Source organism: Manis pentadactyla, chromosome 5, assembly GCF_030020395.1.
Source record: "Manis pentadactyla isolate mManPen7 chromosome 5, mManPen7.hap1, whole genome shotgun sequence".
Classification (NCBI taxonomy): Eukaryota; Metazoa; Chordata; class Mammalia; order Pholidota; family Manidae; genus Manis; species Manis pentadactyla.
Window position 1 is genome coordinate 171,321,434 of NC_080023.1, and position 22,956 is coordinate 171,344,389.

General features: G+C 42.3%; 1 protein-coding gene across 2 annotated transcripts in view; it reads left to right on the top strand.

The window, feature by feature from the left end:
* Positions 1–22,956, top strand: part of DOK5 (docking protein 5) — a 137,521-nt gene that overhangs the window by 92,125 nt on the left and 22,440 nt on the right. For both annotated transcript variants that reach the window (XM_036901922.2, XM_057503097.1), the window contains exon 6: positions 12,127–12,262. In XM_036901922.2, the coding sequence (XP_036757817.1) occupies positions 12,127–12,262 (136 nt within the window). The remainder of the gene's footprint in view (positions 1–12,126; positions 12,263–22,956) is intronic.

Here is a 22,956-nt window from a genome sequence, read left to right on the forward strand (position 1 = left end):
TCTTTCTGTATATGGCCTGATATTACATTAAAGTTGAATACGATCACCTTGTGTCTTAAAAAATTGTTTTCTGTGTGTTTATAAAAGTGGAGAATTCTTCCTGACAAGAAGATGGTACTTGATACAAGGAGAGTCAAAACAGAAGTTCTAATCATCTAAGACCTTAATTCATGTGAATATACCATAGCAGTGCTTCACTCAAAAGTAATGTATTCATTCCATTATAAACAAAGCCCAGATATTTAAACCTCACTTTTCAGAAATATGATCAATTTGATGCTCTTATAACCATCCTAGAAAGGTTGTAATTTCTTCCTTCCCATTAGCTCTTCTCTGGTCTATTTTATTTTTAAGTACCTGGAGATTGAAATGCTGTAAATGAGTCAGTGAATCTCCCAGAGATTGCAAATGTCCTCATATTAGAAAATAAAATTTGAATCTTTAGAGCCATGTTTGTCTTTTGCCAGAATTACTTGTTTATTATCCTAAGGAAAATCTCTACAGGAAATTAAGAATTTGGTTGGGAAGGCAGGTGTATTTCCCTGTTTGGATCTCAGAAATTATTATTATTATTATTTATTAAGGTATCATTGATATACAATCACATGAGCAACATTGTGGTTACTAGATTCCCCCCATTATCAAGTCCCCACCACATACCCTATTGCAGTCACTGTCCATCAGCACAGTAAGATGCTATAGAGTCATCACTTGTCTTCTCTGTGCTATACTGCCTTCCCCATGCCCCCCATACATTATGTGTGCTAATTGTAATGCCCCTTATTCTCCTTCTCCCTCCCTTCTCACCCACCCTCCCCAGTTCCTTTCCCTTTGGTAACTGTTAGTCCATTCTTGGGTTCTGTGAGTCTGCTGCTGTTGGGTCTCAGAAATGACTTATGTATTAATTGTAACCAGTGAGATCTAAGTATGAAAAATGTTGGTAATAGAAATATTGACTGTACTGCTCCACACCTATATTCTGTATTGATGCTCCAGAGAATTCTCCATTGATCAGGACATTTTGGTCCTATTTTAGGCAATACTTATTTAAACAATACCTTTCAATTGTTCGTTGATTCTCTATTTATAAGAAATAGTAAAAAGAAAAGAGTATGGCTTCTTTTCATTATTTCTGGAGGCTAAAACTTAGCAGACTTTTCTTAGTAAACCTTTGTAGTACCTCATGACTACTTGAAACTTTTTTTTGCAGTTTTCTCAATCTGCCAGGTTTTAATACTAGTCATGTGTCTTGCAAAAGTTTAATTTATTCTTAGAGAATCTAGAACTGCTAAGAGTCTAGGATATTATTTTAAGGACTGCTATTTCTCCTAAGTGTGGTAGAAAACCATTGAGATTTTTAAGCAGATTATGTGTGTGTGTGTGTGTTATGTAATCATGTTCATATTTTTTAAATAATGGGATCAAGGTGGTAGATAGGGATGTGGGGAGATACTAAAGTAACTCAGATGAAGGAAATGGGGTATGAAAAGACATGGACATATTGGAGACATACATTTCAGAAATATTCCAGTGGTTTTTGACCAAAAGCCATAAAGTACTGACTTGGAAAATGAAAGAGTTTTATTCCATTACTTCTGTCTCTTTTGGGTCTGACCTTTGGGTGTTTCATCCAAGAACTCCAGCAGTTAGTGATACCTACAGCTCGGACCACACTGTGTTGTGCCTGAAATATTGTAGGGACTTAGCATATTGATTTGAACAGCATTCTTACGCAGCGGTCATGCATTGGGGGGCTGGTGCAAGCTTGAGACTGAATCACCAGAAGGGCAAGTATGAAGCATGTGTTCTTTGGATCTTGTTTCTCGTTTTTTTATTGTTATTTTTTAAATTTTTTAAATTTTTAAATTTTTATATTGCTATCATTAATGTACAATTACATGAACAACATTATGGTTACTAGACTCCCCCTATTATCAAGTCCTCATCACATACCCCATGACAGTCACTGTCCATCAGCATAGTAAGATGCTATAGAATCACTACTTGTCTTCTCTGTATATACTGCCTTTCCCCGTGCCCGCCCCCGCTGCATTATACATGCTAATCTTAATGACCCTTTTCCCCCTTATCCCTCCTCTCCCACCCATCCTCCCCAGTCCCTTTCCCTTTGGTAACTGTCCATTCTTGGGTTCTGTGAGTCTGCTGATGTTTTGTTCCTTCAGTTTTTTTCTTTGTTGTTACACTCCACAGATGAGTGAAATCATCTGATACTTGTCTTTCCCTACCTGGCTTATTTCACTGAGCATAATACCCTCTAGCTCCACCCATGTTGCTGCAAATGGTAGGATTTGTTTTCTTCTTATGGCTGAATAATATTCCATTGTGTTTATGTACCATATCTTCTTTATCGGATCTTATTTCTTGAGCAGCATGTGTGTGAGGAGCACCCTGGTCCAGGAGTCAGAGAAGCCCCAGGTTCTAATCTTTATTCTTTATTAACTGACTTTGGACAAAGTGTTTAACTTCCCTTGTAAGTGTATCCAGATAATCACTTCCTTGCAAGGTTGTAGGTAAAAGCAACAATAGAGGTAGATGACCTAGAAGGATGCCAGACTCCTCCTAAATAGTCTCTCTGATATTTTATTATGATTATTTTTGGAGCAGGACTTGCGTCTGCAGGATACCAACAGTGTTAAACACAAGATGATATTACTATTTTATATTTTGCCTGAAACTCAAATAAAGATGAATTTCTATAGTTACCATCAAGATGCTCAGGATAATAAGATCATTTGTGTTCCCCCAAGCATGAAGGTTTCATATCTGCCTTCCTTTATTAGTGAAGATAATTTTTTCCTTGGCTATTTTTGGATGTGTTCAAAACGAGGCAATTTCATATTAACTGGTATAATTTTCTCCTTGTCTCACACTAAGTGAACAGGAGTTAAGTCTCTCTAGGCAGATTGTTTTCACATTTCCAACATGCACCTGCAAAGATTTCACAGAGTTCCCATCTAGAACACACGGAACCTTCCTGAAACCTTGGGCAAAGTTCTGCCCATGTTCAGCCTCTGTTAGAGTTGGAACTGAGTGTTACCCCTGCTCATTTGGCCCCATTTCACCCCACTAAGGCTCACAACATGGCATGTATAATAAGCTGGACAGGGAGTTGGAGAAAAATGAAATTGAATTACAGTTCTACCATTAACTGGCTGTGGGACCTTGCGTGAATGTCCTAATTCTAAGCTTCCATTGGCCTTCTGTAAAATGGGAATGCAGTATTATGTATCTCACAAGGTTGTCATGAAGATCAAATAAAAGTACATATGCAAATACCTGGCATAATGCTTGGCACATTGAAGGCAGTTGTATGAACCCAAACTAACACAAGCAGAAAAATAAGTTCATTGGTTTATATAACCTGACTTCCAGGGAGCAGGGATGGCTTCAGGCTTGGCTTGATTCAGAGTCTAAATTATGACCCTAGGTTTCACCTCTCAGTCCTGTTTTTTCTTGGATGGTTTCTTTCTGGCTCTATATGGTGGCTTCCAGGAGCTTTGGATGCTTCCCACAATATCAGCCAAGGAGAGAGAGAGAAATTCCTACCACACGGTGACCATTATATTCACTACGGGTCAGACACTATACTCAGGACTTTATGCAAAGCACACAGGTTGCAAAAAGAATGGAGGTGGTTCTCTCAAAGCAGAAAGGGCATACTGATGCTATCAGAAGAGGCCCAGATGTGAGGTTTAAAAAAACTAACAAAATGTGTCCAATACAGCATTTAAAAATTGCTCAAAGCAAATTTGGTGCAGCAGCTATTTGACTGTAATTAGTAACATCACTCATGATGGTGCTGAGATAACGGAACAATGGTTCTCATTAGGTGTGGTGTTCCCAGGGGACAATTTGGCAATGTCTGGAGACATTTTGGGTTGTCACACTGGGGCGGGGGATCCTACTGGCATCTAGAGAACAGAGAGTGGCCATAGATGTTGCTAAATGTACACTGCACAGAACAATTCCCCATAGCAAAGAATTATCAGGTCCGATTATCTGGTGGAAATACTGTTCTAGCAGACATATCAGCCATTGGAAACAATCCCTAATAGTTGTTGAACCCTTACTATATGAAAGTCACTGTAGTATTTTACATGCACTCATTCAAGCCATTCGATGATTATGTAAATTAGGGAATATTAGTATTTTCATCTTTAAAAGAAACTTGGGCATCTGTGTGACTGGTCCAAAGGCATGAGGCAAGTAGATGGTGGATTCAGGGGTCACACTCAGAGGTCTTCTTACTTCTGAACCCTATTGATGTCTAAGAAGGCTAAGTATCATCCTTCTACTAGGTTAGCCTAGTTCTTAATTAATTTCTCCAGAGCTAAGGAAGCAAAGACATATTTACCTAAATAGGCTCCCTAAAACCATTTTGTATGTGCACCATGTATAAATTTTCTTAGTTTAATTCTGCAACCTCCAATTTATGTGCAGGCACAGACAGCCGAGACTGTTGATCTCTCCTGGGCAAAAGTGTCAGGGTCATAGGTCATCAGAGTCTTCTAGATGCTTTTTATGCCCTCTCCCCACAACTTAAACAAATCTGACCTTATCTCTGTTTTTCCCTTGAAGAAATTCAGAGTTGAAATATAAGCTTTTTAAGAAAGTGTAACTGCGTAATTGTCACTGCCCGCAGAGTGGAGATAAAGAATAATTAGTTTATTGGGGGGGCTGTGGTGCTAAGAGACATTCTGCTTATTTTATTGGAGGTTTCTCTAATCTTCTGTGTGTTTCTTTCCACTTGGAAGCCCTGAAGCTTCAGTGGAGCACATCAGACTGGCAGGGGTTCTGATTTTTTATGGGAAGATCCAGTTGAAAAGAAGTTCTCACTGTGGCAACATTGTCCATGGAACCATTCTTGAAATGTTACTGTGTGAAGAAAGGTGGTAGGTGTCCAGTAAATTTCCCTGTGGATTTTATCGTGGGCTGCCTGAGTTAGCATGCTTCCGTGTCCGGCTCCACCTCACCTCCTGACGGATGTAAATTAATACTCTGGCTTTAGCACCTGCAGGAGTGAGAGAAGCTCAGGCGACATTTGGCAGAATGCACTGAGTAATTACCACACACGGGTGCCTCTTTTTGCCAGCCAGGGGGTCTCTACCATGCTTTTGAAATCATGTTAAGAGCACCTTTTAGGTATGCCAAGACAATGCAAAAATTAACATTTCACATGTATAAATTCTTTCCCTTAAATGGAGTGCACTCATTTGTGAAAAAAGTCTTTTTTTTATGTAAAGGTATCTGAACAACCTTGGAAAAGAAATTGTTTCTGTGTCTATCACTGTACAAACAAGTCTAATTGGTGAAATAACTTCACTGGAGAAAGAATTGTTTCCCCTTCTCACTGATAAGTTTATAGGTAGAAAGACCATTATTCTGATATCAATGTTAGTATGCTCTTTGTCTTCTTGATACTAAACTAGTTAATAATCTCTCATTTCTGAATATTTTATAGAACATATACTCACTAAAGGACTGACAGCAAATTAACAAATAAAACGTCCTCCATTCTCCCTCCTATGTTGAGTAGAAGCATTGGAAAACAAATGTGCTCGATCTCACGCATGGGCTTGCTCAAGCGAAGGGCACGTCTCTTCTTTTGCAAGGAAATATAAACTACAATTGTGCCATTTCTATGTCCAGTCATTCTTCACTGGCATTTATCTAAAAATGTAATTTTAATTACACAGGTGATGTACATTTATCCCAAGCATTCCATTAGGAGAGGCTTATATGAAATCAGAAGGGGGAGTCCTCTTCCCCCTAACCAGAATAACCTCTTTAATAATCACCTTTTAAAAGGTCTTCTGTTATCATGCGCCTGTGCTCTTCTGCCAGACACTGAGCTAGGTGAGAGGGTGTGAACACCGGCGAGGCAAGGCCGCCTTAGTGAGGTGCCTCTACCTCTGAGCATCTGATTTTAGCCTGTGAAAGCCCTAAAGAAAAGGATGGCTTTCTTATGACCAGTGAGACAAAAAATTAGACTCTCAATGTGTGCTGTCTTGTGCCTATCTTTTTGTGTGTATTTTTTGTTGTATTTATTCTTCTACTTTTATTGAGAATAGACTGACATATGACATTGTTTAAGCTTAAGGTACACGATGTGATGACCTGACACATATGTATATTACAAAAGGCCTAACATAGTGAGGACAGTTAACACCTACGTCACTCACCTAACTGCCTTTTTTGAGTGCATGTGTGTGGTGAGAACATTTAAGAGCTACTTTTTTAGCCACTTTCACTACATAGACTGTTTTTGGCTGTGGTCACCACGCTGTAGATGCCCAACACCTGCTCATCTTCTAACTGGATGTTTGTACCCTCTGACTAACATCTCTCCATTTCCCTCGCTCCCAACGCCCTGGTAACCACTCGTCTGCTCTCTGTTCCTATGAGTTCGACTCTTTTAGACTCTGCGCATCAATGAGACTGCACCCTATTTGTCTTTTTCTGTCTGACTTATGACTTATAATGCTCTCAGCTTCCATCCATGTTGTCACAGGTGTCAGGTTTTCCTTCCTTTTTATGGCTAAATGATATTCCATGGTTTGAATATGCCGTGTTTTCTTTATGCCTTCATCCATCGGTGGGCGCTTTGGTTTCTGAGTCATGGCTATTGTAAATAATGCTGCAGTGAACACGGGACTGTAGAGGTCTCTTTGAGGTGGTGCTTTCATTTCCTTTGGATATAAACCCAGAAGAGGAATTGCTGGATCATATGGTACCGCCATTTTTTGTTGTTTTAAAGAACCTCTGTGCCATTTTTCATAGTGGCTGCACCAACTTACGTTCTCACCAATAGTGTAGGAGGGCTCTCTTTTCTCCATGTCCTCACCAACACTGTTATCTCTTGTCTTTTTGATAACAGCCCTTCTAATAGGTGTGAGATGGTATCTTACTGTGGTTTTGATTTCTCTCGTGATTAATTATTGTGGACATGTTTTCACATACCTGTTGACCATCTGGATGGTGCAGCCATCTTAGAGTAGGTGGTGACTCACTACTGTACCTGACTACTCTGTATGTGATGATACCTCAGAATTCTAGAAAGGTCCAGGACAAATGAGTCATTCCTTGTTTCATTGCATATTTATGGAGCGCATGCTAAGAGCCTGATGTGTTTCCAAACACTGTGGGGGTAGCGGTGAACAGAGCATACGTGTGTTCTGTCATCATGAAACTTAGTCTCTGGGGGAGAGGGGATACAGACAATAGTGAACATTTAAGAAAAGAAAAGAGATGTCAGAGTGTGTAAGTCCTACACTGAAAAACAGTTGTTTGATAGAAAGTGCCAAAGGAGGGGTGATTTTATATAGGGTGAGCAGGACTGGCTCTGATTAGTCAGGGACATGGGAGGAAACTCCTAAAAGTGGGAGAGAGTGAGCCATGGAGGAATCTAGGGGAAGAGCATTCCACCCAAGAGAAGGCGGCTGGAAACGGTGCCAAGGGAGGAGCACCCAGAGGGTGCAGAGAAGAGCCAGAGGCTCGTGTGGCCGGAGCAGAGTGAGTGGGGGGGGCAGTGCGTGGGGAGGGGAGGGATGCGACAGGGTCAGGCCACATGGGGCTTGAGGACCATTGTAAGGAGTTTGGCTACTAATCTTAGTCATATGGTGCAGGTAAGACTTTGAAAAATAACAGAAGAGGAAAAAAATCCTTTCTAAAGAAACCTTAGAAAATAGAAAGAAAAAGGTGCTGGCATGTCTTAAACATCATCTAGCACTTTGTAATTTACTTATATTACTAAGAAGTGAGCAAACTTTCAGTCAGGTCTTTGACAAGAGGACTTCGAGCTCAGTGACACGATTTCATTCTCATTGCACTCATTTTCATGTCTGCTTTCAATTTACGGCAAAGCACCCTGGCTTGTGGTACTGACTAGATGGTTCCATTTACAATACATTTGTTGAAGGGGGGGGAAGGGAATCATTAAAAGGTATTAAACAGGTGGCACAAAGATTCGACAAATGGAATTGTGTGTGAATGACTGATGTGCGCAGTAGCTGTTCCATGCCCAGAAGCCCGAGTGGCACAGCGGTACATCGTGTGGCATCTTACACTGATTTCTGTTTCTCACCCTCCTGGTTACAGCAAAGGACAGGATGACCAGGCAGCCTTGATTGCCCTGAGCTCCAGCCAACACCACCCCCCACCCCACACACACATGGCACTAGCAGAGTCAACTCCCACTTCTCAAGCAAGATCAACCAGGCAGTGATGCCAATGACTGGAACAGGCAGCACGGATCCCCAAATGCAGGATGTACCCCTTATCCCATCCTAAATATGGCCTGTAGTGGAGCAACAGTTTCCCAAACTCAGAAGCTGCCTGTGTATCAACCGCTTTACCACTTAGGCGTTAGTCAGGTAGTCCCTCATCCCTCTTTGCCTTGTTCTTGGTCTACATTAGTGGTTCTCAATGGGGCGTTTTGCCACCCAGGGGACATTTATCGATGTCTAGAGACATTTTTGGTTGTCACGACTAGGGGCTGCTGCTGGCATCCAGTGGGGAGAAACCAGAGGTGCTGCTGAACACCCTGCAAGCCCAGGACAGCCCCCAACAAAGAATGATCTGGCAATATCAATATTGCTGATGTCAGTTGAGCTGATAATAGAGAGCCCCCCGTTTTCTGTTAGAAGCTCCTAGCAGATCCTTCCCCAGATTTTTCTTCAGGATGGAGCTAGTAGGTCCCACGTGGTCAAGCCTCTTGGTTACTGCACTCTATGGTTCTGTACGTGCATTTTCTTGTCATTGTGTGTTTGGCATCGCTGTAGCCACTGCTGAGGGCAGGGTCATACCCCACCGATCACCTCACTTTCACAGACAGAAAAAAAAATGAATATATTTGCAGGTTTTTACTCCTAATTTTGTGTCCCTCTCTGCCAAGTGCTTCTGATCTGTTTCTCTCAGGGCTTAGGCTTCCTAATTGTCGTTTTTGCTCCCTGCCACTGACACCCACTGCTCTTCCCAACTACACCTTTCTTTCTTAATCGTTCCTCCAGTATGGCTCATTTCACTATTATATTATTCCTGAACCTATTCACGTAGGTAGGTCTTGTTGAACCAAAACGTAAACGCCTCCAAGAAAATGCCTGTCTTCACCTTCGCTTACATCCACTGTAACAGGTATCGTGAGCTGCCTTATGTTAGTCTGACAAGTGCCATATTCTTTTATTTTTTTATTTTTTATTATTTATTTATTTATTTTTCTTTTCATATCATTAATCCACAGTTACAGAAAGAACATTATGTTTACTAGGTTCCCCCCTTCACCAAGTCCCCCCCACATACCCCTTCATAGTCACTGTCCATCTGCGTAGTAAGATGCTGTAAAATCACTACTTGTCTTCTCTGTGTTGCGCAGCCCCCCTGTGCTCCCCCCACATTATACATGCTAATCGTAATGCCCTCTTTCTTTTTCCCTGCCCTTATCCCTCCCTTCCCACCCATCCTCCCCAGTCCCTTTCCCTTTGGTAACTGTTAGTCCATTCTTGGGTTCTGTGATTCTGCTGCTGTTTTGTTCCTTCAGTTTTTCTTTTGTTCTTATGCTCCACAGATGAGTGAAATCATTTGGTATTTGTCTTTCTCCGCCTGGCTTATTTCACTGAGCATAATCCCCTCTAGCTCCATCCATGTTGTTGCAAATGGTAGGATCTGTTTTCTTCTTATGGCTGAATAGTATTCCATTGTGTATATGTACCACCTCTTCTTTATCCATTCATCTACTGATGGACACTTAGGTTGCTTCCATTTCTTGGCTATTGTAAACAGTGCAGTGATAAACATAGGGGTGCATCTGTCTTTTTCAAACTGGAGTGCTGCATCCTTAGGGTAAATTCCTAGCAGTGGAATTCCTGGGTCAAATGGTAAGTCTATTTTGAGCTTTTTGAGGAACCTTCGTATTGCTTTCCACAATGGTTGAACTAATTTACATTCCCACCAGCAGTGTAGGAGGGTTCCCCTTTCTCCACAACCTCGCCAACATTCGTTGTTATTTGTCTTTTCGATGATGGCAATCCTTACTGGTGTGAGGTGATATCTCATTGTGGTTTTAATTTGCATTTATCTGATGATTAGCGATGTGAAGCATCTTTTCATGTGCTTGTTGGCCATCTGTATTTCTTCTTTAGGGAACTGTCTATTCAGCTCCTCTGCCCATTTGTTAATTGGATTATTTGCTTTTTGTTTGTTGAGGCATGTGAGCTCTTTATATATTTTGGATGTCAATCCTTTATTGGATCTGTCATTTAAGTGCCATATTCTTTTAATCATAATATATACTTACAAATGTAAAATATAATATTGATTTGATAACTGCTTTTGCAGGGGTGGAGAGAAGAGTACCTTAAATAGACACGTTGAGTCTCAGATACATCCTGCTTTAGCAATGCTCAAATATTCTAAACACACACATGTACACACCCACACACATGCCCAAAATACACCTCGAAAGTGAGGAACTGTGGACCTAGCTGACTTTTTAAATCTCTTTAATTTACTAATTAATACTGCCCACCATGATTTCATTTATTTTGGTTTCATGATTTCAATCCCATCCGTATTTTTCTAATGAAATATATTGGAGTGAAACGTCATTGGCCAAGAGAGGGAACAGTTTCTCTGGGACTTTCAGTGCCTGGAAACTATTGCATTCACGTGACTTCTGAATGGTGAAGCCCATCATTGCAGAACACTCCATCTGGGCTCACACGCTCCAGGCATGTGGCTGCCCTCTTCCCACCCTCTCTCCCCACTGTGTTGGAGCCCCGTCTGTCCCTCCTCAAGGCATTCAGTGTGTGGTTCTTCCTGCTTTGTCTTCCTGAGCTCTTCCCCTCCCCAGTGAATCCTCAATTTCAATAAGACTTGCTCAAGGAAGCCTGACAAGTTCCCAGTGACACCTTTCCTAGCACAGCCTGCTCTTTCACTGTCCATCCTGCAGTAATTTATTGAGCACTAAATACAGGCCAGGTCCTTCTCTAGGCACTGGTGGAAAAGCTGTGAATGAGTCAGAAGGAAAAGATGTCTTGTCTGCATGGAGCTTACCTCCTAATGGAATCACGCAAGTGTTCATTAAGTGAAGATTTACTTTGTGCATGCCATGTAGCCTATCTAATTGAGGTGACAGTTACTGTCCTTCTAGTCATTGGAAATGCAGGCTTAGGTTAAATAACAGGGACCACGTTGTAAAGCTGGTAAGGAACAATCTCAGCCAGGCTATCAGGAGCCAGGTGTTCTTTCTTATTTCCAGTCTGCTCGATACGTATTTGTTGGGTGCATGAATTAAGGAATTTCCCAGTACTTCCTGAGCTCTTGATCTCTAGCCAGTCGTGTAATCCGTGACATGTCATTCAGGCAAAATGATTATTGGGAAATCCAGAACTATAACTACACCTGAATGGCCACAATGTTTCTATATCTGAATCTTTTTCTGACAAAGGACATCGGAGAGGCTCAACTAAAAGTCATTATTTTACCTCTCTAGGTTTTCATCTCTGGTTTCTGTCAGTGTTTAAGGCCATAAAGAAAGAGGACTGGGGCATTTGGGACCACTTTGGATGCTGGAAAAGCATCCAGGGTAAAAACCAGTGGGGAAAGAGAAAGAAAGGAATCTAGATCTGTGATTTTGCAACTGAAAGAATTCTTAAAGCCACTGTCTGTGAGGAAGGTTAGAACAGAACCTGAGACAGAGAATCCTTTCACCCGTGAGCGAGTGGCATAGTTTCTGATGACTTTCTGACTCATGGGTGGTCATGGGAATGCAGTTGCCCGGGAATCCTCTCTCAGAGTGGCGAGGAGAAGTACAAGGATTGTACTGAGAATCAAGAAACAGCTTTTTTTTTTTAAATTAACTTCCTACTTTGCTTCTTGACAATACAAATTCAGCACCATGTTAGCCTGGCGTGATTGGTGTTACCTGCCTGTAGTAATGATAATTATTGGGAAATTCTGGTTCTAGTAACTTCTTTTTGGCAAATGAGAACAAGAATCGTAATCTTATACAAAATGAATAGGTCCGGCTTCGTGGAGTATTCTAGGCCCTCAGCGCACTGAACTTCTAGGAGCTGGGTTTTCAGAAGCTCTTTGTTTTTGTTTCCGCAGGATGTGTGAGACTGGTGAAGGGCTGTTTATCTTCCAAACACGAGATGGGGAGGCCATCTACCAGAAAGTCCACTCTGCTGCCTTGGCCATAGCTGAGCAGCATGAGCGCTTACTACAGAGCGTGAAAAATTCAATGGTACGTGTGGAATTTTTTCCTTATGATTCAGTGTGCACCACTATGGAATGCAATTCTGGAATCCTTGTACTGAAAAATAAGGCCAGCATTATTTGAGCAGTTGGTTTACGCCTGCACTCAGCAATGTGTGGCTTGGATTGAATGCCATCCTTGGAAAGCCTGAAGCAGCCAATTGGTAGCACAGTAACCGTACATCCTTGTCTATCTACTTGGTGTCTTAATTATTATGAGTGTGTCTTAATCAGTTTGGGACCCTACAACAGTACCATAGATTGGGTGTCTTTTAAACAATAGAAATTTATTTATTTCTCACTGGGAGGCTTGGAAGTCCAACATCAAGGTGCTGCCAGATGCTGGGTCAGGTGGGGCCCACTTCCTGGGTTCAAGGATGGCCGTCTTTTCTCTGTTTCATATGATGGATGGGATAAGGGAGCTCTGTGGGGCCTCTTTTATAAGGGCACTAATTCCATTCATGAGGCTCCACCCTCATGACCTAAACGCCTCCCAGAGGCCTCACCTCCTAATGCCACCACCTTGGGGGTTAAGGTTTCAACTTAGGAATTTGGGGAGGGGGCATAATCCATTCAGTCTATTGAGTATGTACAAAATCAATTTGGATGTGTATGGACATCTTTGGGACCAACTATGTGGATTATCTACCTACAGACGTACATTTGTAGGTTTATGATATGAGAAGTTATAATTTCAAATGTCAGTAGGGGACAAAGAGAAAATGTGAGAGATAGGGTTGAGGGGAAAGAGGGTGCAAAATGTCAAAAGCCCAAGACCACATGCCTGTTGACATGAGACTGGGGGCTCCATGTAGGACATCTCTTGATATTTTTCCAGAGAGGCCACAGATTTGTGTCTGTATATAATATCTTCTTATTTGCAACTGTTGGAAATTAATTCCAACTAAAACTAACAACAAAACAGGAATACTTTGTGGGCCAAAGAAAACCTGTTCATAAACTCCATCCTGCCCATAGTCATGTATTTGTTATCTCTGGTTGATAAACCTTAATAGTCATGGATGTATAAAGACACCACAAATACAAATACACATGAGCATACATAAACGCTGTCTGGGAACACCTACTCTGTTCATTACATGGTGCTAGGGGCCATGAATTGTATAGAGAATTATGATTCATGAATTTCTTCTTTAAGGAGAATAAATTCATGAAGTCTTAATGAATGTGCAGCAGTGAAATAATGCAAATCATGCATTTTAGTCATGGCTGCAAACACATGCAGAACAGCTTCCCATCTGGAAGGAAATCTGCAAAACCAAAAAGAAGAGAAGAGTGTTGGGAGGGTTAGATTAGGGTAGTTTGAAAATTTATGGCTGAAACATGTGGGATGGTTAAATTTAAAGTGGTGGAAGAGCATGCCAGTAATATGAGCTGTCCCACAGCAGCCCTAGATTATTCCCAAATGACTTGTGTAGGCACTGCCCTGGGATCATACAGCAGTGATCAGCAAAATTTTCTTTAAAGGGACAGATGATAAATACTTTAGGCTTTGTGGACTGAGATGGTATGGGGAAAATGGAAGTTCCTATGGCCAGGATCCTCACCTGACCCCCTAACCTACTTGATGGTGTACTTGGACTACTGCTAGACTAATGCTTCCACACCCATAGGCAATAAGCTATTATTGACTGAATCTCTATATAAAGAGTCCTGCCCAGTGCTCTGGGCATAGGCAGAGATGGAGGTGGGTCACGACCTGCAGACTGCTGGATACAGACGTGATTCTAGCACTCAGTATACTACCAGGAGAACAAAGCTGTATAATGAACCCTTATACTCCAAGATCATTCCGTTGTCATTTCTCAGTGTCACCGAACCATGGTCAACTTGCCTGGGGCTGAAACCCTCAAGCAAGACTGATGGTCTCTGTTGCAAGAACTTAATTCTGTGTGTAGTACAAAAGTATCCAAAGATAAAATGTGATCAAATGGGTATGACTCTTTTCAAAAAAAAAATCTATTAATGGACTGTTCAAATTATTAAACTATTGAAATTCAAGTTTCATGTAATTTTCATGTATCAATAAATATTCTCCTTTTGTTTTTCCCCCCAGATGTTTTAAAATGAGCTTTTTGAACTAATGCAGTCTCAGTATATGTATTTCCCCGTGTTGAAATAGAGATAGAAAAATGGATTGGTGGTTGGATGGATAATTAGCTAGATAGGTAGATACCTAGATAATAGTTAGCTGTAAAGTGGAAGTCACTTTGAACTTAATGTCATTGCATTAAAGTTGTGCAGCTGTCCCATTAGATGTCTTTATAAACATCTGAACATCTTTTTCCAAGTTTACCTTATTGGTAAAGCCATCAATTAGCATCAGTTGTTTTGTGCTTGAAAGGCAGGTTCTGCACACACATATTTTTCCATTTACAACCTCATTACTTCCACTAAAAATTAATCAGGAGTATGAGTAATTCGTTCAGATCACCCCTTTGCAAACTTAACTAGAAAATAATGTTGTTTGCTCTTAATTTGCTGTATGCTTAACGAGTTCCATGAAATGAATGTGGTTTTTAAAGCAACAATATCCTGTTTCAGATGGAAATGAGTAGGCTTCAAAATGGGATCTGCCTCTCAAGGAAGTTAAACTAGGGATTGTGAAATGCTTAATCAGTGTGCTTGCATCAATTCCTGGTTAGAGGACACGAAAGATACTATGTGAAAATGAAACAAATGAAGACAACAGTGCTGGCCCACCCTCCCTGGGTCACAGTTTACAGTTTTCTGGTCATTGGGCATGGATCTATGCAGACTTGGCTGTATTCTCAACTAGAAATCATCTTTATGCCAATACTGGCTTCCTTCTTTGAGGTAGTCAAGGTCATAAATGGAGAAAGATGGTGAAGCTCATCTCTGGGCTTAGCTTCGTTATTAGGAAGCCCCACCTAACCCATCTCCTCAAAGAGGTCTACATGCTAATCCCTGGAACCTCTGGATGTTACCTTATTTGGCAAAAGGGACTTTGCAGATGGGATCAAGTTAAGGCCCTCAAGATATGGAGATGATCTTGGATTGTCCAGATGGGCCCAGTGTGATTCCAAGGGTCCTTAAAGAGGGAGCCAGGAGGCACCAGGGTCAGAAGGCAGTGTGACAGTAGAAACAGACACAGAGGGAGCTTGGAAGACTGTGCAGATGGCTTCAAAGGTGGAAGATATGACCCAAAGGAGCTTAAAATTTGTTACAACAGCCATAGGAAATTAATACAATAAAAATAATGTATCATGTCTGTACTCTGTAACCTGCAATATGTTAATGGATTTCTGGGTACTTCCTAATCCTCACATTGCCCTTGTATTGAGGTCCCAAGGCCACCAGCTTAGAAGTATTGGGGCTCAAATTTAGGGCAGACATGCTGGGATAACCTCCACCTCACTCTGCATCTCTTCGTCAAACCCCTGGACATGCTTTCTTTGCCATGCATGAGACAAGCTTACTGCTGTTCTAAAAATTACAAATCAGTGGCCAACATTTAGAAATCAAGAGGTTTCACATAAAACTTGGATTTCTGTTTATCTTGAAAAGTGGGAAGGTCTGAAAGCACCGATCTTACATCCCCACATGGCAACAATCAGCTATTCCTGGTAGAGGCTGCCTTTTTTAGATGGAATGAGGGTCTTTAGTTTTCCACAGTCTCTACCTCTCCCTATTGTCAACTCTCAGCAAACAGTCCTTTATCAGGACATTGGCTACCCATGCTGTGACCAGTGTTGTCTTGCTTATATTGCTGCATGTATTAGCAAAGTACCAGAAACTTTACACCATAAACAACACACATCTATTGTCTCCTTGTTGCTGTGGGGCAGGAGTTTGGCCACAGCTTAGCTGGACCCCCGGCTTCTGTTTCTCACAAGGCTGAGGGGCTCCATGCTCAACCCAAGGTTGGACATGGGAGGATCTACTCACAAGCTCATGTAGTTATGGGACGGATTTGGTTTCTGTGGCTGCAGCATGCAGGGCTACAGGTTTTTGCTGGCTGTTGCATGGAGACCATCTTTAACTCCCAGAGGCCACCCTCAGTTCCTTACCCATGAGTGTCCCCCACACGGCCACCTCCTTCATCAAAGCCAGCAGGAGCGAGTCTCCTTGGAGGGTGCCGGCCACAGTCCTATGTGTTGCAGTCATGGACGTGACATCCTATCACCCTGCTGCAAGCAAGCCACAAGTCGCTCCCACAGTCCGGGAAGGGGGCCACACAGAATGTGAGCATATAAAGGAGATCATGGGGCCACTGTTGTGGTGTCTGTCCCACACCGTGCAAACTCCTGGGATAATGTTTATTTAGTACTTTGATTTTACCTTTTTAATCTTTTTCCTACTTTAGGTGTTTTGCTAATAAAACCATGTAGTTACTGAACATCTGCTCTGTGCCAGGCTCTTCAGTAATAACAGCCACTACCATGGATCAGGCCTTTTACAGTATGTCAGACACATTACTTCCTTTTTCTCTTATCTCCACAATAACTTGGTGAGGTAGAGTCATGCGTTCACTCTCATTCATTCGTTCATTCAAAAGTGTTTATTGAGGACCTCATATTCTCTGTTATGTACTCTAGGACATATTGGCAAATAGGTGAGGAGGCCCGTGCTCCCAAAAGGTTTACAATTCAATTGAGAGAATTACTCATGACCCTAGACCTGAAAGGAATCACCATCCCTTATCATATAGACGGGACAACTGCCCCTCAGAGTGGCTGCATCACCTGCCTGCAGCCGCAGAGCTCATTGCCCCCAGAGCCAGCCACGCAAGATCTGGTTTTATCTGGTTCCTAAACTGCTACCTGTGGTCACATCGCCTTAATCCCTTGAAGACTTTAAAGCTTTTATGTCCCTATTATGTCCCCCCTAAGAACTGTCTCGGTGTTTTGAGATTACCTGGACTATCAAAGTACTCTAAGAAAATATCTATCGGCTTTAGAGTCTGTCCAAAAAGATGGCTGTTACGAGAAATCCCGTCTCTTTTGCTGGTTTTGGCAGCAGACAGCAGGAGTATCGCATGATTCCTCCTCCACCTGGGTTATTAAATTCAGTGTATTCTTCTTTTGCCCCGGAAGGAGCACTGGGCTGGGGGCTGGAGTCTCGGGGGAGGGCTGACTCGTGGATGAGATGGGCCAGCAAGAGCCTGTTGCTCCCCAGCTGCCTTGCTGGCAACGCTGCGGGGACACTTTGCAGGGACAGCTCCGAACTCCCTCGAGCGGCTGGCTATTTTTGCCACCTTGGAGGTCAGTGTCTATGACAAAGTCTAATTTTGGACCAAGGAGTGGTGGCATGCGGGATGTTCCTCATTCCATGCCCGGGCCTGTCCTTGTTAGAGTCTCCTTCAAGGGGAGGGCAACAAGGTGGAGCATGACTGCAGCTTCCCAGGCGCTCGGGGCTGGAGGGTGGGGCGCCACTGGGGGTGACGTTGAGGCCCGGGGTGACTCCCCCCGTACGTGGAGCTGACTGCACCAGGTTTGAGAGTTGAATCTGAACTGCTCTTTGTCACCTCTTTCTTTGTTTGCTTGGTTGATAGATTTACTTTTAAATGTGGTTTTCCAGATAGAATGTAATGAATTTCTAGAATTCAAGTGGCATTTTCCCACAATTCTAGAATCCAAATTAATTCATTTTCAACCTAATTTTAAAAGCAGTATGCTATTCTTTTTTTAAAAAATATGGAGAGCTTCTAAGAAATCATGGAATCAATTTTATTACTATTCAGACACTGGAATAGACTCCCCTGCTGGGGTTTTATATGTATAAACACCCTTCTCACAACTCAACACCCTCCCAACCTCCACCTCATACTCCCCAATCAAAAATAGCAGTTTTATCTCTTCTCTTTATGGGCTCTGGGTAATTAGGTTAACTTATCAATTTTTTAAAAAGTGTACTGTTTAAAGCAATTATCAGCTTTTTTCCCCTCCTGAGTTCAACTCTTTTTTATATCCTGGTATATTCATTATAATTCAAAAGCCTCTTACTGAATGCCTATCTAGTGCTTGCAAAGCAATGTAGTAAGTTTGGAGAACATAAAGTATAAAAAATCCTTTGCATCTTTAAAGGAGCTTAAAATTTAGATAAGGAATTCTGATTTATGTCCTTCAAAATATGCAACAATATAGTTATGTAAATTTAGTTTGTTCTGGTCTCTTTGGAGGGTAATTTGTCCTTATTTATCAAATTAAACTCACACATCTCTTTACTCAGCAGTAGCACTTCTAGGAATGTAAAGATATAGCAGAAGCAAAGATGAGGTGGATGCAGGTATTCCAAGGGAGCCATCCCTATTCCTTCCACTGTTAGCAAACATTTGCTGAGCTCTACTGTTCACAAGGTGCTGGGGAAAGGACTCTGATGAAGATGAGGTTCCCATTCTTGGGGGAGTTACTTGTAATCACAGAAATGCCTGGAAAACAGCTTATGTGCCCACCAAAAAGGGATAATGAAATGCATTTTGGCACATGATGGACCAGGAATTCATTTGAAGCAGTTAAAGAACATGAAGAGAGCCACCCTTAGCAATTTCAAGAATTCAGAATCAATATGAGTATCAAGGGTGATGTAAATGCATGAAGAAGATGCAGAACAATAGGCAGTGTTGGACCTGCTCAGCTCACACGTGCTCTGGGAGGCACAGAGAGTTAAGTTCCGGTGGAATACAAACGTACGTGGTGACATTCAGAGCAGGGCTGTGATTCGAAGGTCTGGGAAGGGACTTTCGTATTTCAGTCTATGTCTTTTTCCTTCCATTTAATTTTTTTTAAACCACGGCTACAGTATTATGTTTCTAGGGACAGGAACAGTAGCTGAGCTTTTGACATATGGAAAATTGAACTGATGCCTCTCGTGGCAGAAAGGCAGGATTCTCCCACTGTGAATGCATCAAAAAGAGAGATAACAATTATTTTTAAAATATGTCACGGAGCCTAAAATCTTGATGGGGAAATTTTCAGGTGCTGGAAATGGGGTCTTTGTCAAAGGGCAAGGACATCTTTTTGGAGAAGGTCATGCCCAACCTGAGTTTTAGGATGAACGAGAGCTAGCTACATGCTGCTGCTGCTGATTATGTCTATTGAGAACTTACTATGTGCCAGGCATTCTTCCAAGCACTGGGTGTGTATTAATATTTAATCTTCAACATGACCCCGTTGACGTGGGTATTATCATCCATTTTCGTAGCTGCGGTGTTGGATGTGTGAGCTCACAGCCAGAAGTGGTCGAGCCGAGGTTTGAACCCAGTGTCTCCATCCAGTATCCACACTTGAACCACCATGCTCTACGTAACTCAGCTAAAATTAAATTAACTGAATTAAGTCACAAAGCACCCCTCATGAATTCATTAGAAATTAATAAAGGCTAAATAGGGTTAACCTATGTTTAATCATAGATATTGAAGATAGACTAACCTGTTTATTCAGGCAGGATGGAAATGGATGAAACTCAGGCTTCTTTCTTAAAGGTGCCATGACTTTTGTTCCTGTATATTTGGGGAAAGTGTTATTTTCTGAGCACGTCCTCTTCAATCTCTTGTACTAACTGATAACGTGCCAGATCCTTTCAGCTGATGATCACGTGCCACCCCACCTTGTGCAATGCCTTCCCGGAGCTGTAGGTGCCTGGAACCTTGCCGTGGTCATTGTTTAGCTGGCAGCTGTGCCACCACCGGAAAAGAAAACGAACTGAATGTTGCTAACAGGTTGTAGCTTTGTTTGTAAAGTCTAAAACCAATATTAATGTCGAAGATGGTGGCACCACAAGTAGGCAGTACATCGAAAGCCTGATGGTGGCCAGACAGGAGGTCATAGCAGGAACAGAAGATGCTCCCATGGGAGCAGAGGTTACATCTCATCGGCCAGGTGGGCACTGGTGATAATACGGTTTCCCAGTGTCCGCCGTGGTGGGGAGGATAGAGACAGGAATGGTGAGGAGGACTGAGAGAAGAATGGAACCAGTTCAGTGCTGTTTTTCATCTGTTTTGAGAAATTGGGAAGTGATTGACTTAATCCTTCCTTATCAAGGGCTGGCGAACATCTTCTGCAAAGGGCCCCATGGCCAAGAATTGATGGTTTGTGGGTCATATGTGGAGCCCACTGCTGCTGCTTTTCTTACCCCTACTGGTTCTCTTCCTCCTCCTCCTCCTTCACTTCTTCACCTTTCTCTTCCTTTTTGCTTTAAAAATGTATGAACTGTACTTAGTTCTGAGCCATACAAACACAGGCTACCAGGATTTGGCCCGCAGGCTGTAGCCCACTGACGCCCACTCTACGTCCTGGTGTTTAGGTGTTAGATACAGTTGTACATACTTAACTAGTCCCTCTCCTCCAAACTACATGGATTCCCTTTTCCTTCTATGGAGGAATTTGCTGAAGGGAAAGCAATAATCCCCAAAACATTTCAGCAAAATCAGAGGCCCCTTGTGATTTTAGCAAGAATCGGCTGTTTTAAGAGATACCATAGGTATCATTCAGTAGGGGAACCAGTTTTCAGTTGCCCCAGTGGACATACTTTGCCTATAGCTCTTCTTTCATGATGTTGAAGGGTGGGGCATGACCAGGGTCTGATAACCAGAATGCAGCAGGGACAGGGCATTCAGAGGTGGTGCCAGGGTGGATGGTTGTCACCATCTATAATGGTTTCAACATTTTGCAGATATCCAGTCAATTTTTCTGCAGAACTGGAAATTGGCCACTTCATAGGTTCCTGCCCAAATAGTCTTTGACCTGTCTAAGCATGAAATACAAATCCTCTTCCATTGTGTAACTAGCAAGGGGTTGGGGTAAATTGATCTGTTAGGTAGGGTTATCTACTGGCCCCACTTCAGTCTGTAAGAAAACTCTGGTGAGCATCCCAGGTGGCCAAGACCAGGGAAAAGGCGTGAAGTTGCTGAACATTATAGGGCAGGTGTTGTGAGCTGACATATGTAGACCACTTTTTGTTTGGTTTACAGATGATATTTTTTAAAAACTATATTAGTTCCCAGTGTTTGAAATGGAGGTTTCACATGAAATACATAGGTCTTTAAAAAAATGAGAATGTCTGGTAACTCCACCGAGTTAAAATTTAGTACAAATTGAATAGAACTTCAATTCTTCATAGTTTTTTTTTTTTTTTATCATTTCTTATCTCCGTAATTAGAAGACTTTACTGATTTGTGCTTCCTGCATGACTCCTGTAGGCATTCAAGTTGCAATCCCTGATTTAGGGAAATGGCACATATTTCTAGTCCTTCGTATTTTTTCCAAGACATTTATTTCCCTGATGTCTCTTTTTATTAAGAGATTATGGTCATTTCTCTGGTAGCAAAGTCTGGCTCTTCCTGGAGGAATGGTGGATGTGTCTCTGAGAATTTATGATGGAAAACACAAAATGTGTGAAGCGTGAATGTACCTGGCTGCATAGTCTCTTACAGAAGAGCACACCAGGCTTTGATATTCATCAGTCAATAAGGCAAAAATTACATGGTGAGCTTTTAAAGGCTCTGTTACATATAGTCAGAAGGGTGACCGTAAGAATGTTTTTCCAAGCTGGGACACATTTGGGAGTCAACATTGACCCTATTAAGAGCAAGGTTGGCTATATAATTGGGAGGCCTGGTTCAAGATGAAAATGCAGGGTCCCATATTCAAAATTATTAAGATTTTTGAAATGATAATAGCAGAACATTAAATTAAACATGGGGCACTGTGTGACTGCACAGTTTGTATGCCCTGGAAGCTGGCCCTGATTAAGAGTTATGCCTGGATAACAGATATAACTGAAATATATGGTCACCCCAAACCAGGGATTCTCAGTTGGTAGCAATTTGGGGTGCATCCAGTGCATAGAGGCCAGGGATGCTCTAAATATCCTATAGTGCATAGCACAGCTCCACACAGCAGAACAGTCTGCCCCAAAGTATCAACAGTGGGAGGCTGAGAAACCGTCCTCTACAATGAGGGCAGGTTCTGCCCAAAGGCTGGACCAGAATTTGATGGGTCAGCGTGTCTGGGACTGAATGTCATTTCTGAGCTGTGCGGCTTGCCTCTTTTGTGTCCTTTATATGTCATGTGTGGGCGATAATAACATGTTTATGCCTTGTAATATTGCATGGGTCCCGTGAAATAGTACCTGTCAGGCATATAAGACTCAACAAATGTGAGCTCTTACAATGATTGCCTTTTTACTCGCATAAATTGGCCTGGGATGGGCCACGGGAAAGGGACTGGCTCTGAAGCAGTGTGGCTGTACGTGGGCAACACCAGGAATTCAGTTAAGGTAGCTGAGCGCGGTCATTTTTTGTGTCCTTAAGATACCAGTGGTGTTTGTGCAAGCCTGATAATGTCAGGCTACAAGGTAAGGCCTCCCCTTCCATGGGGGACTCCAGCCAGGAACACTCAGCAGGACCCTGTGAAGATGCAGAGCTCGCGGTACCCGCTCTGCCCAGTGCAGGGTAACAAAGCGAAGGACAGCACATCTGCGTGGCTCGGGCGACCCTGCCCACCAGGCTGCCACTGCACCCAGTACATGTATGCCTGCCTGGGGTAAACACAAGATCAGAATCATGATCACCCCTTCGCCTTGCGGGCTCAGTTGCAGCATGCACGTGGCACCTTGTCGCAGAAGCACCTGCTCCTGTGGAGTGTGAGCCTCTGAGTTGAAAGGTTCAGTTTGACCATTTGGGATTTTTGCCTCATGCTT